Genomic DNA, 15,604 nt, shown 5'->3' with positions numbered 1-15,604 from the left:
CTCAACAAACACTGGTTACAAATAACAACAGGACCCAGCTCTTCGGTCCTGCCATAAGCCCAGTGCCAAGTACTTTCCTTCCAGCCCTCCTAGGTACCTCATGGGTAGGGGTGGATGCTTGGAAAGTGGAGGCCTGTGACCCAAGGGACCAGAATGATCCAGTTGGCCTGGGTTGAGTGCTGGCTTTTGGTGGCCACACTGATCATCAAGATGACTGCTCTTCTCCAGAGTTGAGATGGATAGGGCTTTTCTCCTCCTGGAAGCCAGGACAAGGGATGGTGAGGGTGGAGACCTCACCACTTAGACAGGAAGCCCAAGCTCTTTCCCCAAAACCCCGTGGCTCTGCCTCCTCCATGTATTTCACAAATGATCACTCCTGATGACAGACATATCCTGATTCTGTGTTTTTAATTGTACTCTTTCCAAAAAAAAGGATCTCCTTTCCCAGTTAAAGTAAAAAAACTGAGCAGGATAAAAACATGCTCTGCCCCAATGGGGTGGAGATCTCAGTCCTGGGGGAGGTAGGCAGAGGCTCTTCAGCATCCTCCTTGGATGTTCAGATCCTGGGCTGAGGGCAGAGTGGGACAAACTATCTCCACCAGAACCTGGCCAAGTGCACAATCTCTTTGGATGGACCAGGCACCCATGTTCCTTCAGCGGACAGCCACCTTGGGTGCAAGTCACCCTCAAGTGGACATGATGCCGCTTTTCTCACTCTTGACCTTGAGAAACTCGGCCATGCTAGAGAAATACTTCTGGTTGGCCTCTGCCACTTTCTTCTCAGCTGCTTGTGGGTTCACAATCTCCAGACCCTGGCAGGGGAGGGAGAGGAGATGAGATGTAGGGTGGAGAAGGACCCAGACCCCCCAAAACAGCCCCTTTCTCCATCCAGCAAGAGAGTTGCAACATGTTAGAGGGCCCCAGACCCTTCTGGATGGTCTCAGGCTTGAGTGAACATGAGAACCATTTGCCAGTTCCCAATCTCCCTCAATTAAGGAGATTCAGATCTAGGGAATTGGTGGGGGCGGGGGTTAGGGGTTGGATGTATGGATTTTTAACAAGTTCCCAGGTGAAGGTGAAAACACTAATATTTCAGAAAAGCCACTCCTACTAGGTTTCTAAATGAGGAAACTGAGTCCCAGAGGGAAGTGGCTGGCCAAAATCCCAGTGCAAATCACACTAACACCATGGACAATGATGGCCTGCTAGTTCTGAATGGTTTCAAGACAGTAATTCTTGTCTTGTTCCCTGATTGCTCTAAAACTGAAACCTCCCTGCCTCCATCTCCCTTCACTTCCATTTCTCCCTGGCACTCACTGCTTTCTAATACTGTACACTTTACTTATCCGTCTGTCCCTCTCTGGCCATAATCCCACAAGGGCAAGATGTATCTTGTCTTTTGCTTTATCTCTTAAGCATGGAACAGTACTAGGAACTCAGGAGGTGCTCAGTAGATACTTGCTGGCAAGGGAGTGGGCGAGTAAGCTCATCAATCCCATGTGACATGTTAGGACAGATTCATCCAACTCTGTGGTGAGTAAACTGAGGTACCAAGAGAGAGACAGTCAGCTCCACTTTACTCATAGCTGCTGGGTTCAAACCTGAACTCAGGCATGATGTCCAAGCTCACCCAACTGTGAACTCTCAAGTGGGCCACGAAGTTACCCCAACCACTCCAGCCATTTTGAAGGCAAGGACCTGGAGGCTCAAGAGAGCTGTAATCTGCTCAGAGAGTATCTGGGTCACCTGGATACAGTCCTAGGCCTGATCTTAAAGACAGTCTGTGCTCAGCACAGCTATGTGCCACCTCCTATCATAGCTAACTTTTGGCACTTACTGTGTGGCAGGAGCTGCTGAAGTCCTTCTTGCACTGTGTCAACAGGAACCCCATGATGATCTATCATGTACCCACTTTGAGAGTAAGATGGGGAAGGAGCTTGGCTAGAGCCACTCAGTAGACCAGGACTGGAAGCAGCCAGAGCTGATCCTCCTGACTCTAGTAGTGGTGGGATGGTACCTGGAGTGGGGTGAAGGCCACACTGGAGGCAGTCCCTGAGGAGCGGTCGCGGATGGTGGACTTCCCGCCGTATACCACACTCTGCTTCTGCAGGGTCCGCTGTGGGAGCAGGGGGAGACTGTGACCCAGGCTCACCAGGGCCATGTCCCCTCAGGCCCTGGCCTCCCCCGGACTAGCCCATACCTGAAGTGTCTTGGAGATCCTGGCTTTGGTAGCCTCATTCACCTGTGTCTGCCGCACACGCCCACTGCCCGACTTGCCCAAGTGGCCCAGGCTGAAGCCCAGGTCCTCTTGGTAGGCATCCTCCTCAATCTGGTGGAAAGGGAGGTATTCTGCAGTCGGGCAGCTGGCCATGTTCAGCCAGCCCCTCACCCAGGCAGGCTGTCTCTGGCTGGCTGCTCCCATGGGCCTGCTCCACATAATGCCAACAGCCTTCCAAGGCCCAGGTCCAAATGAGCTCAGTGATGCTCGGAACTCTGAAAGGCCCCAGTCTGACTGCACTTGGGTGATACTCGGGACCCCGTGAACCCCGTGAAGACAGTCTAACTACACACACAGATAATGCTGGGGACTCAGTGAGGCCCTGGCCTGACTGTACTTGGATGACACTGGGGACTCTGTGAGGAACCAGGTCCTGGTGCTCCTCCCTGAGCCGAGTCAAGACAGACTGTTTCTTCTATATGCATGGGCATGTCAGGGTGTCAAGATCCAGGACATGGCTCAAGCCATAAATGCAGCTGCCTATCAAGCATTCAAGCCAAGTTCAAACCTCAGTACCACCAAAAAAAAAAAAAGAAAAAGAAATAAAAAGATTCAGGACATATGTCACTGTTAAGGTGGCACCTGAACTGGTTCTTATAGGACCAGTTGGATGATGCTCAGAGACAGAAGGTGGTGGAGTCTGGGATAGGAGTTTGCAGCAGAGCACCTCAAAAAGTCAGCTGAACCTAGGAAGCCTTGGAGCAGGGAGCACAGACCTGGGAGGCCTGCAGAGCCTGGTAAACAGGAGACTTCGAGGAGCTGGGCAGCTGGGAAGCCATGGGAGAGCAGCCAGTTCTGAGATCACAGAGATCACATTAGGGCTGGGTGGGTGTGAGGGGAGAAGCTGGGGGTGCAGGGACTGCAGGACTTGGCTGTTTTCTGCCTGAAAGGGTGAAGAAGAGAACAGGAACCCCTGAGGTTCTGCAGCTGCTGGGGAGGGGGTCTGACCTCTCCAAAGCTCATGCGGTTGGCCTGCTTCCGGATCTCTGTCAGCCCTAGCCGCTCCTTCATCTTGCGGTACCTAGGACGGTTGTGGGGGCAGGGCACAAAGAGTTAGCTAGAAAGTCGCCAACCCCTTCTCTTCTCTTCCTTTTCCGACCCAAGCCCCTCACCTGCGACCACCTCGTTTCTTCCGCTGCCCATCAAGGGGGGCAGGCAGGGGCTTAACCTGCTTCACAGGTGGTGGCTCCTGCCACTTGTCAAACTTGCGCTCAATCTCATCCTTCAGTTCATAGCCCACCTGGAAGGGAATGAGGGAGAGGCTATGGCTGTTCATATAGGCCAACCACCCAGGCCATATCCCTGTGTCTACCCATTCATCATCTGTCTGTACACCTGAGCAGAGTGCCCTGCCCAGGACTCACTGGGCTGGGGTCTTATGGGATCTCCAGTTCTAAGTGTCATCTAGAACCTCATGGGCCTTGAATCTGTGTCTTGGGCTCAGCCTCTGAGCTCTGTGCCCTGAGGACAACTGGCTCTGCTTGAGCCCTGCAAACATAACTGGGCCAAGCAGAATCCCTGCATGTCCTCAGCCTTCTGCACCAACCCCTGGGCCAGCAGATAGAGCACGTCACCTGCATTGTCTCTCCCACACCACAAATCCACTCCCCCCAATCTCTTCCTTTAGAGCAGACCCCAACTGGCCTCCACCACAGCCAGAGTCCCCCACCCTCAGGGTATGTAAGGTTGGGCATTATCTGCCTCTGAGTCTACCAGGGCCTCCACGCTCTCCTGGGGCTCCAGCCTCAGGGCTTTTGTGCTCTGGCCTCAGGGCTTTTGTGCTCACCATTCACTCTGCTTAGAACACTCTTCTGCACGACAGATTCTCTAACTTCACATAGGTCCACGTTAAAACTTCTCCTCCTTAGAGAACATCCCCTAATATTTTGGCCAAGTTAGGATCCAGCTTCCCTTACCAACCCAGTTCCTTCTATTGTTCTTGGCATTCAGTTACTGCTGCTCACACTATAGACTTTCTGTGTTGACTGTTTGGTCACCTTGGCCCCAACCAGACTATAAATGCCGTAGAAGCAGGGTGTGTCTGTGCTATTCTCTACTGTATTACCAGTATCTCGACCTGATAAAAGAGTCAGTCATGAACGCTGTACCAGGAGAGGTGACTAAAAAACAATATTGCACAAGGCAGAGACCTACCTACTTTCCTAAGTCTACTGAAGAAGACAGACGGTAACAGAATAATCAACTGGATGATGTCCCCTGTTGGTAGAGAGGATAGATCCTCTGTGGTGGGCAAAATAATGTCCCCTCCGGCACATCCAAGGATGTTCCCTGGTATCTGGGTATTGTAATCACCAGAACCTGTGCTGTCACCTCACATGCAAAGGGTCTTTGCAAGTGTGACCAGGTTAAGGACTGTGAGATGAAAGTATACTGAATTATCAGTGTGGGCTCAACGTCATCACAAGGACCTTAAAACACAGTCAGAGAATAGCTGTGAAGATGAAGCACAGCCAGAGAGAGACTGAAGATGCTACATGGCTGGTTTTGGAAATAGGATGGAACTACTAGCCAAGGAATGCAGGAGGCCTCTGGAAGCTGGAAAAGGCACAGGAGTGGGTCTTCCTGGGAGCCTCCAAAGGAACAGCCCTGCTGATACCCTGACTTCAGCCCAGGGAGTCCCATGTTAGACTTCTAACCTCCAGGACTGTAAAACAAGAAGCCTGAGTTTTAATCCACTAACCTTGTGCTGATTTGTTGTAGCAACCCTAGGAAACGAATACACTGGGAATGAAGGTCCCTAACCTTGGTGAGGGTTGCAGATACCCCATCTGCCTGTCAGGAAAGTGCTTGTTTGTAATGGACCTCTGGTGATGGATCTCTCCCTGGACCCTAGGCCCTAGAAACAGACACTTGGCTTCCTCTCACCTTCCCCTCTGTGCTCTCATGGAAGCTGTCCACACGGGCTGCCAGTGTGCACTTGGCGGCCACCAGTCGGGCTGCTTTCCGTCGGAGATCCTGGAGTAATGGAAAGGGCAGGGGAGGGCAGAAAGAGAGACAAACAGAGGCAATGACCACAGTAACAGTGGCTACTCTTCATCAAGAGCTGACTGCACCCTGGGTTCTAGCAAGTAGGCCTCACACTTGTGGGCTTGTCTAATCCTCACAGTCTCTCAAGGGGTACACTCTTATCACCAGTTCACAACAAGGCCAAGGATGAGGGCAAGGAATAGAGCTGCCTGCCATGGACATCAATGCCAACAAGCAGTAGAGCCCAGGTAAGACTACAGCAAGCCATAGTGATGATGAGGACGACAGCATAACACCACTGGGAATACCAGCCAAACACACATTCCAGATGCCAGGACATGCTAAGTACACTCCAGGGACCAGTTCATAAAGGCTCAAGCATCAGGCTGGTGTGACCATAATCCCCACTTTCTAGATGTGGACAGAGGCTCCAAGTCATGTGGTCGGGGAAACCTAGCCAGCTAGTGATGGAGTCAAGGTTCCAATCCAAGCTGCCCAATTGCCACCCTGAAGCGATGGCTACTCCATGGTCCACACCCTGTTTCTGAGCTAACCTGGGACTGACAGAGGGAGCAAGAGAGGGGTGCTTGGTGATGAGCCACCAGGGGAATGGATTGGGCTGGATAACCCTCTTGCCTCAGATGGGGGGTAAATAGTGAGTCGGGAATTGCAGCTGGAGCCCCAGACCTTGGGCTTATCACTGCTGGATTCCAACACCCACAACCATCCTCCTCCTGTGACTCAGGGAAGACTACCAGCATCTCTGGCTCTGTACCAGTAGGGTACTTGATGTAGAGGGCCACAATAAGAAACAAAGGAGAAAACTGACATGCAGGGCCCAGAAGAGGGCCAGAAAATGCCTGTCTGGCATTGGCCATCAACACTGCTGTTCTCCCCATCCCATGGGTGGCAAGGGAGGCTGCCCAGAGTGTGGGATCACAGAATGATAGACCAGGGCCAGAGTGTATTCTCAATCCCACTCATAACACTCATACAACAGCAGCATAGGGAGATGCCTCTGCCTGGAGGCAGAGGGTGCCTGGAGGCAGAGTGGGGGCCCTGGCAATGGGGCTAACCACCTAGATTCAGATGGGCTCTGCTACCTGTTATCTTAGACCGGCAACTGACTTTATATGCCTTGGTTTCTTTCCTTCTTTTGGTGGGACTGGGTTTTGTTGAACTCAGGGCTTTGTGCCACTTGAGCCCCACACCTCCAGACCATTTTTCTCTGGTTATTTTGGAGATGGAGTCTTATGGACTGTTTGCCAGGACTGACTGGCCTTGAACCACAATCCTTCCAATCTCAGCCTCTCAAATAGCTAGGAGTACAGGTGTGAGCCACCGGTATGTGGCCATGCCTCAGTTTCTTCATCTGGAAAATTGGCAGCAAGAAGGGAGTAATAACACCAGAGTGGAGGGAAAAAAATGGCATAATCCTTGCAAGGTTGTGAGGACTCAATGCAATCATTCAGTGCTTCCAAAACTTCACCCACCACTGCCTGTTCATATTTTTTTTTTTTTGGCAGTACTGGGGGTTGGACTCAGGGCCTCACCCTTGCTAGGCAGGCACTCTATCACTTCAGTATTTTAACCATTACTGTTTATCACTACAACTATCATGATAACACAATCATATCATCAGTGCTTTCTTTTGGCCTATTCTTAAAAGTTGCAAACGCATTTAAGTCAACTTAATTGTATCACAAATGGGAGAATAAATTATAAGGTTAAAACATATGGCAATTACAACAAAAAGACCCATCTGTGCATCACTGAATTCATGTTCCGGGCCACTCAAGGGAAGTGGTCCTTGTTTTAGGAAACACTAAAAGGGTGCAAGTAAAACCCACAGCCATGAAGCCCAATTAATCATAATAAGTAATAAAACTGGCAGCACTGATGTGCATTAAAGAATTTAACCTTGCCCAAGAAGCATGGTCTTTGCTCTGGGCTCCTGGGAAGTGAGCTCTGTTTGCCTGGGCCTTGAACTAGCCAATGATTATATGGTGGTTTAGTTTTTCTCCACAGGAAAGACCACTTGTTTAAATTAGAGTGGGGCTTTGCTTGGAGATATCGGTCAGCCTGGAGACTGAGGTAAACTACATGGGTAACTCCATTGTGTCTCCATGGTCAAGCCCCAAGAGACCCTGATATTGAGGCTTCGAGGACATTCCAGTGGGTCAGACATCCCTGCTGGGAAAGAAATCACTTTATTACTCCATGGAGGGGATGGCAGGAAGTCCAGAGATGTCACCTTTCCCTGGACCCAGCCCTGCATGCACCTGTAGCAGGTGTTAATCTGTAACCTGCCCCGTGAATGAGCATAATGACTCTCATGAGTCCTGAAAATTCTTCCAGTAAATCAGCAAACCTGAGGAGTCTTGGGGGCCCCCTAAACTCATGAGCTAGTCTCGCACTGCTTGCTTTGTGCAAGGTCTGCTTTGTAACTGTGTCATATGCACCAGGTCCTCATCAGGCCTGGCAGAGCTGCTCTCTCGTGTCAAAGAGGAGGAGACCTAGACAAACAGTTTTCCAATGGCTAAGAGGAACTCCCAGAACTGCGTCCTTGCTATACCCCATGCTGCCCTGTTCACCAGGCCCAACAGTTACTGTCAGGTACAGGGGCTGGGGAGAAGGAGGGGACTCACCGGAGGCAGGGACTGCACGATGTCACTGTGGTAGATGTAGCCAGTGTGGGGCAGCACTGAAGTAGATGAGAAGCCAGAGAGGGTCTTGCGCTGGGCACCGAGCAGCATGATGTTGCAGGCGGGCATTTTGGAGAGGTTGGTCAGGCCACCGGCCACACCTGCAATGGGAAAGGGGGTCAGAGCAGGCACAGATTTGGGGCTCACCATGTCCTGTGTGCCTTTGTGTGGACTCCCATATTGACCCTGCCAGGGAGGGCTGATGAGTCTCATCTCAATGAGGGAAGAATCAGTGGACGCTTAGAGAGGAGGCAACTAGCCAGAGGGTGCACAGCCAGAAAAGTGGCCCAGTATGAAGCTGACCCCGAGGTCCCCGCTAAGCTACACTACCCCGTTCTGAGGATCGTGTCTATTTGTTTTACATGTTTTCATCAAACCAGCTCTGTGGCAACAGGACCTGGGTCTGCTTCACTTGGATCCCCCGTGAGCCTGTTTATGGGCAAGGGGAGGGGAAATGAGCTACAGGAAAATGCCTGTACCACTGACAGGGCTAAGCTGTGAGCCAGGCCCTGTTCAGGATGTTTTTAAGAGTTGGCCAAACTGTCTCAGCAAACAAATGAATCCTTAAAACATACCTCCATTGTAGACATTAAGCCATGGGGGGGGCGGGCAGGTGGCCACCATAGATGTTCACATCTTAGACCCCAGAACTTATGAATGTGGGATCTTATATGGCCCAAAGTATCTTGAAGATGGGATTGGGTTAAGGACATAGTGAGCGATCCTTAACACAATACAATGGAAAGTGTCCTGAATTACCCAGGCAGACTCAATGCAATCACAGGCTCCTGAAGAGTAGAACAGGGAAATCTGAGTGTGGTAATACATGCCTGTAATCCCAGCACTCAGGAGGCTGTAGTGGAAGGATCATGAGTTTGAGGCCAGCCTGGGCTACATAGTGAGATCCTGTTTCACCAAAAAAAAGAAAAAAGGTAGAAGGAAAGAGGGAGGCAGGAGATAGGAGATTCAGTGACAGTGATGACAGATGGAGGGAGGACCACAGGCCAAGGAGTGTAGGTGGCCTCTGGAAGATGGGGGAAGACATGGAAATCTTCCCCCAATCTCCATCAGGGAACACAAGTAACCAACATCTGGATTTGAGTCCAATGAGACCCCTGTTGTACTTCTGACCTTCAGAAAGGAGGATAATAAATTGTGCTAAGCATGTGGTAATTTGTCATAACACCAAGAGGAAACTAATACATCAGTTGATCACCACTAAGGAAACACTCAAGGACGTGAAGTCAACTGGATAGAGCCAGGATGTACAACCAAGTATCCCATCCTCAACATACTGCTTCATTCTATTCTGCAACTCAGCACACATTTTCCACCCAAGGCTGCTGTCAGGGGCTCAGCTGTGCATCTTCAAATGCATATGCTGAAGTCAGAACATGACTGTATGTATACATCAGGTTTTTAAAGTGATAGCTAAGGTAAGACAAAGTCATATGGGCCTGAATTCAATCCACCTGGAGTCCTAAATAAAGAGATTAAGACACAGACACACAGAGATGGCCACAGGAGAAACTAACTCTGCTGACACGTTGGTCATGGACTTTACATCTCCAGAACTGTGAGACAAAAGGTGTGATATGTAAGCACCCCTACCTGCTGAACTTGGTCTGGCAGCCCAGGTGGCTTTACAAGCTCTCCACAGAAGCCTCTCTTAGCTGGAGAGCCCATTGAGGCTGCAGGGGACTAGTGGGGAGAAGGAACTAGCACATGCTACTGTCTTGTGGAGAAAACTGAGGCTCACAGAGCCAATTTTACTACTCTTGGGCTGCCCAGTAGTTCAAAGTGGAGCTGGAACTGCAGGATATGCTGGCAGGTAAGGGAATGCCACCTTTTCACCACTGGGCTGCCACCTTTCCAGTCTGTCTGGTGGCTCTGCCAAGCCCTCTGGGCTGACGGGAACTCAGAGTTTCCATGCTTTCTCAACCAGGCCAGCTGACTTGGGTGATCTTCAGAGGATAACAGGAAGAGGCCAAGGAGAAGGGTGCTAGAGTCCCTGTGCCTAAGCACCCCCCCTCCCCCCGATTTCCGTATATCATTCAACCCGTCAGCATCCCCCAGCCTATGGGGTCCAGTATATGGCCTTACCCATGATCTTGGCGGCTGTGGATGCTCCGATGATGATGGATAGGTTGGGTGCGATAAAGGACATCCGGGACTCCACATACTCATAGATGCGGTGCTTGGAGGCGTTCAGCTCCAGTGCCATGTCACAGGCCTCCTCCAGCCGCTCCAGCTCCTCCTCTGAAAGCTGCTGCCTGCAGGGAGTACAGACCCAGCCCTGTCCTCTCAGCTGTGTATACACAGTATTTGTATGTGCAGCTGTGGGGCAATCCCAAGTCCCATCAGCTCAGAGGCCTGGACAAAAGGGCTGTTGGGAATCCCAGTTCTTGATCAGAACCAACCTGGCTGACTTAGGCCAGGCCCTTGTCTTGCCCTTACTGTTTTCTGGTATTAGCTGGGCCTGGGATTGGCTGGCAGTGCCTTATCCCATGGCATACATACCCCTGAGTAGTAGAGGCAGTGACACTGACAACCATGATGGTGGCATTGGTCAGAATCTGCTGCAGGTTCTCATTGTTCTTGCACTTATCCAGGCTGTTTCCCAGCTCCTAGAGAGGAAAGTTGAAAGAGAGGATTTGTGGGAACTCAGGAAGGTACTAGAAGCTCTCTTGCTCTGACACCCATTTTGGTCTCTTCTTGAGGACACTGGGAAAGCTGGGGTCTGTACATTGGGGGTCTCTTCTGCTTCCTACTAGTCCCCAGAACACCACTGCTCAAAGCATCAGCACCATTTGCTCTGCTTGGTCCATCTGGAAATGGAACCTGAGCACAGTGGCTATTCAGGGAAGACCTGATGCCCTGAATAAGCCTGCAGGTCCAAAGATTTGGTGAAGAGGACTTCCTCTGCCAATACCCTAATCTCCTGGACATCTCCTTCTCTCCTTATCTTCTCTGTTCCTGCTCTCCCTGTCTTCTCTGCCCCTGTTCTCCCTGTCTTCTCTGCTCCTGCTCTGTCTTCTCTGCTCCTAATCCTCTTCTTGAACTTCTGAGCTCTCCACAGGATTCAAAGCCTTCAAAGTCTGAAGTGCTCTGACCTTTCTGATTTTTCAACTTCACCTTCCCAACCCTCTTTATTTCCTCCTGGCTTGCTCTCAACTCAGGGTCTTATGCAACTGAACCTGCTGCATCTTTGCACAGCTGCCCATGTCAGCCTTCAGATCTCAACTCAAATGCCATCTGCTCTGACTACAGCTGGAGAAGTATAGGTCAGGCTGGTGGGGATGATCTCGGGGGTCCAGGGGGAGGAGAAGAGCATGGTGGAAGGACATCCTTTCTAGATTCCATCCCTCCCCTGCTGAGCTGATGAGGCACTGAGCTTCCAATCATGTCTCTCCAGCCTTTCTAGACCTCCAGGCTTCTTGGACCAAGGGTCTTGCTTCATGCTAGCAGTCTCAGTTCTTCCCGAGTCCCCTACTCACCTTGACCGTGCGGATGTAATCCAGTGCATTGGGGACCAAGGACTCCAGTTCGGGGAATCTCTTTGAGTACTTATCTCGGATGAACTTATGGATTATGTCTAAGATAAATAGGGAGGACAGGTGTCCAGTGAGGGGGAGAAAGACTCTGCTGATGATCCCTAACACCCACTGCCCCTTCTTCCTTTAGTAACTAAACCCCTGAATCATAGCTTGACACATGGAAACCAGCATAAAGCCTACATTTCCCAGCTTCTCTCAGTGCTTCACGTGGCCACATGAGCTAGTTCTGGGCTACAAATGCAGCTAAAGAGACATGTGAAACTTCCAGACCATGCCCTTAAGAACAAGAACTGTGCCTTCCTCTTCCCTCTCTACCTTGCTGGAGGGTATGTGGAGGTGATGGCTGGAGATGGGGCAGTCACATTGTAACATGAAACAGGTGGCAGATTAACAAGACAGAAAGAGCCTGGGCCCTACAAGGGGTGAAACCAGGCCAGGTCAGCTCACTCCAACTTCTACATAACAGAACGCACTTCCTTCTTATGTAAGCCACTGTGTTACAGCAGCTGAACCTGGATTCGAGCTAAAACAAGGGGCTTTATGGGCAACACTCTGATAAAGCCAGCAGGGGACATGGCCCAAGTTCCTGCTTGTCCCAGGGAAGGGCAGACATGGCTGCCATGCCTAGGACTCACTCAGCTCATTTTCGATCTCCACAGTCAGGTTGTTGGCGTCCACAATGACACGGTACTCAGGAGCTGCCTCCACTGGTCCCATCACTGTGAAGACGAGAAGCAGCCTGGATTCTGGGTGTGTTTTAACACCCACCCCTCCTAGGTCACACAGCTGGGGAGACTGGGGATGAGGCTGGACAGGAAGAGGGAGGAGCAGAAGCGTGCTCTAGGTGACGGGTTTACATGTTTGCAAACATCCCCTGCACCTGCACTCCTGCCTCTACTCTTCCTCCCTCCAGTCTGTCTCCAAGCCAGCCTAGACTTGACCCCATCTCATCCTCCCATGACTCTCCACAAACCCTGAGGCCAATGACCAAGCTCCCCAGACTGACATCTGAAGCCTCCACATGCCTGGGTGTCCTGCAAGGACAAGTGTAACATCTGTGTTTCCCAAAGCTACACAGTCAGCACACAGAACACTGAAATCACTTGAGTGACATCTGATGATGCATCAGCTCCACAGCTGGCCTTTCCTCCTTCCTGACCCATTCCCTCAGCATTCAAGGCTGTTTCACTCCCTTCGCCTGTCTGTTTCTAGAAAGCCCTCTGTGCATTAATAATAATGGTACTTATTATGAAAATTAATTTTGAGCAGTAGTCACAGCATCTGACACACATAGGACTTGCCCTAAGCCAGGTGTTGTTCTAAATGTCACACAGGTGCTAGTTTATTTCATTTACAACCACTTAGGGAGACAGGTATTAAACCAGACCAATTTGCACAGAAAGAAGTGGAGAATACTGTCTTGATGTCCCAGAGCCAGAAGACAGCAGAGCTGACCCCAGGCAGGATGGCTTCAGAGTCATTGCTCCTTGCTCCAACATTCACTTGCCTTTTTAAGTCCTTAAGACTCACATGGCTACTAAGAATCTTACCTTCCCTTTTTGGGAGGGTCAGATGTCTTCTCTGCACCCCCACAACACTACAGCCACCTCTGCTAGACAGTCATGTTGGCCACCTCCTCCACCAGATGTCAGCAGGTCTGACTCAATTCCTAAGCCCACCTTGGCATCAGGAAACTACACTTTCTGTGACTCTTCATGGATCTCTGTATCAAGAAGCTCCTCAGTCTGGCACTTAGAACCCTGCAGGAGCTGGTATGATCCTAAGCCTCGCCTGGCACTCCTGATATGAGGCTCAGGGCAGGCCATCCTCTCTCTGGGCCCCCTCCTCTCACATTGTACTCACTCCAAAGTCCGATTCAGGTATCACTTCTTCCCTGGCTTCTAAGGCAAGATCAGTCAGCACCTCTTATAGTTCTGGAGGGTCCTGAGGTGGGCATCGCCCACCAATAGCTGCCTGATACTTGATCTGACTCCATTAGACTGGCATTTTGAAAACAGAGACCTGGGATGATTCAACTGGGCACCTGAGAAAGTGTTAAAGAAAGGACGGAGGGGGTCTCCCTTAAAATTCTGCACTTTGACTACACTACTCCTATAACCAGCAACCTCCCAGGGCTTCCTGATGCCAAAAACTTCTACTTGAGAGTCCTACCCTGCCCAGAAGGGTAATGGTAACAGGACTGCCCACTTATGAGGTGGTCTCAGTGCTAAAGAAATGATTTACTGCCCCCATGGCTGGAAGTAAGAAAAGATTTCAGGTGATACCTTAATTACAGTCTATTTTTATGGTTGTTTTGTACTTACCAAAGGATATCTAACAGTTTTCCACTTACAGTAGTAATACATTTAATTCATAGGTAAAGATAAGAAAAAATGCCCATCGGTTTAAAGAAAATGTGAAGTAAACAATAGGACATATGGTTTTTAAAGGGAACAAAAACCCTACAACAGGTCACTGCAGTTGGGAGCCTTGAGTCTGTAACAATTAGTGCTTCAGACAGTAAGGACTTAAGCATGAGCTTTATGTCAACTTTACAATGCAACATGAACGTGTGTGTGTGTGTGTGTGTGTGTGTGTGTGTGTGTGTGTATTTGAGATCAGGTTTTACTGTGGAGTCCAGACTGGACTCAAATCACAATCCTTTTGCCTCAGCCTACCAAGTACTGGGATTAGAGGCATGTACCACTACTTCTGGCTACAATGCAATATTGCACAGAACAAATGAACTGGAATGGAATGGAAGAAAAGATGAGGACTCTGGAAAAGGCTGAGAGAGAGCTACACTCAATTCCAAAGCCAGGAGGAGCAAAAGGGCCATGGGGCTGGCAGGTGAATGGACAAGGTATGGGGAGGGTAAGGAAGTACCTTCTGAAGCTTTGGCTTGCTTGCTGATATACTCCTCAATCTTCATCATGATCTCAGCAAACTGTCAGGGAAAGAGAGAATAGTCAGAACACCAGAGCCCTTCAAAAAGATGACCTGCTGCCCCTATCTCAACTCCCTCGTGGGAGCTTCTGTTTGTAGCGCGCCTGTGCTCTTGTGTCCTCTCACCATCTTGCTGTCCCATAGCTTGGCAATGCTCTTGACCGAATCCCCAGAAAGATCCAGCTGTGTCTCTTCCTGAACATCCTCGATGGCTGGTTCCTCTTCTTCCTCTCCATAGCTTCCTCCTTCTTCCTCTTCTGCTGCCTCCTCGAGGTCAGCCAAAAGCTCATCTGCCAAAGACATCCCAAGGCCTATGGGGGAACAAGGGCAGGGGTGCCAAAAACTGTACCTGGACCCAGTTTCTCTTTATTACCAGAAGAAACTCCTCCCCAAACTGCCGGGAAGGCTCTGCTCCTTCTTTATCAGCCCCAGTACCACATAGATTCCACAGGGACGGGTGCTTTCATTTGCTTTGCTCACTCTGGGTGTCTCCAGTTGCAACCCACGCAGAACATTCCACACCCCTCCAACTACCACCCTGCTTAAGACTTCCCAACTACTCCCCACACCTATAGGTCTTCCCACAATAGGTCCCGTTTGCCTAACTAAAGTGATTCTTTCTCTCACTTTTCACTAGCCTAACACTCCAGCTTTCAGTTCTCAATCCTCCACCTGTCTAACCTGCGCACCCATTCCAGCCTGCAGCAGGTTGTTTTGTAATAACGCCCTGCGTGTCTGCTGTAAGGCGCTTGCTTCGCAGACGTATGGTTATTTGAATGACTGCTTGTTTAAACCTGCTTCCCGGGCATCAGTTAAAGCTGTAAGAGGGCAGGGACAATTTTTGTTCTGCCATATTCTAGGGAAGCATGCAAAACCTTTGGACAAGCAACCTATGAAGCCTCGCCTTTCTCTTTACACACTTCTTCCTCCAGAACCAGTACTTGTCCACCTGCCCTCCCCTCACCTCCATCACACTCACCTCTTTCCCTCCTTGCAGAACGGTTTCTAAGAAATTAGCAATCTGAGAACTGTAGACGCTCACTGATGACGTCTAAGGTCGCGCCGACGTGAAGTCAAAGTTGCGCTCTGATTGGCCACCGCCCAAGATCTTCCCGGAAGTGTTTGAAACA

At 50.3% G+C, this 15,604-nt stretch overlaps 1 protein-coding gene across 2 annotated transcripts; it reads right to left on the bottom strand.

The window, feature by feature from the left end:
* Positions 1 to 391: 391 nt before the first annotated feature.
* On the bottom strand, positions 392 to 15,602 carry Prpf31 (pre-mRNA processing factor 31). Of its 2 annotated transcripts, XM_020160151.2 has the most exons (14): positions 15,454 to 15,602; positions 14,601 to 14,785; positions 14,415 to 14,475; positions 12,164 to 12,247; positions 11,469 to 11,566; positions 10,492 to 10,598; positions 10,075 to 10,244; positions 7,915 to 8,072; positions 5,165 to 5,254; positions 3,391 to 3,518; positions 3,227 to 3,299; positions 2,201 to 2,329; positions 2,018 to 2,116; positions 392 to 812 (listed from the first exon to the last, which is right to left on the bottom strand). In XM_020160151.2, the coding sequence occupies exons 2-14, from the start codon at positions 14,775 to 14,777 to the stop codon at positions 687 to 689; spliced, it is 1,500 nt and encodes a 499-aa protein (XP_020015740.2). In that variant the 5' UTR covers positions 14,778 to 14,785; positions 15,454 to 15,602; the 3' UTR covers positions 392 to 686. The 2 variants fall into 2 exon arrangements, with proteins under 2 accessions (XP_020015740.2, XP_073914289.1); XM_074058188.1 differs by lacking the exons at positions 14,601 to 14,785; positions 15,454 to 15,602 and having other exon boundaries at positions 12,164 to 12,335; positions 14,415 to 14,474.
* Between the last annotated feature and the right edge of the window lie 2 nt (positions 15,603 to 15,604).

Source organism: Castor canadensis, chromosome 16 (genome assembly GCF_047511655.1).
Source record: "Castor canadensis chromosome 16, mCasCan1.hap1v2, whole genome shotgun sequence".
In the NCBI taxonomy this organism is placed as follows: domain Eukaryota; kingdom Metazoa; phylum Chordata; class Mammalia; order Rodentia; family Castoridae; genus Castor; species Castor canadensis.
This window is presented reverse-complemented; position numbering and strand designations above follow the sequence as displayed.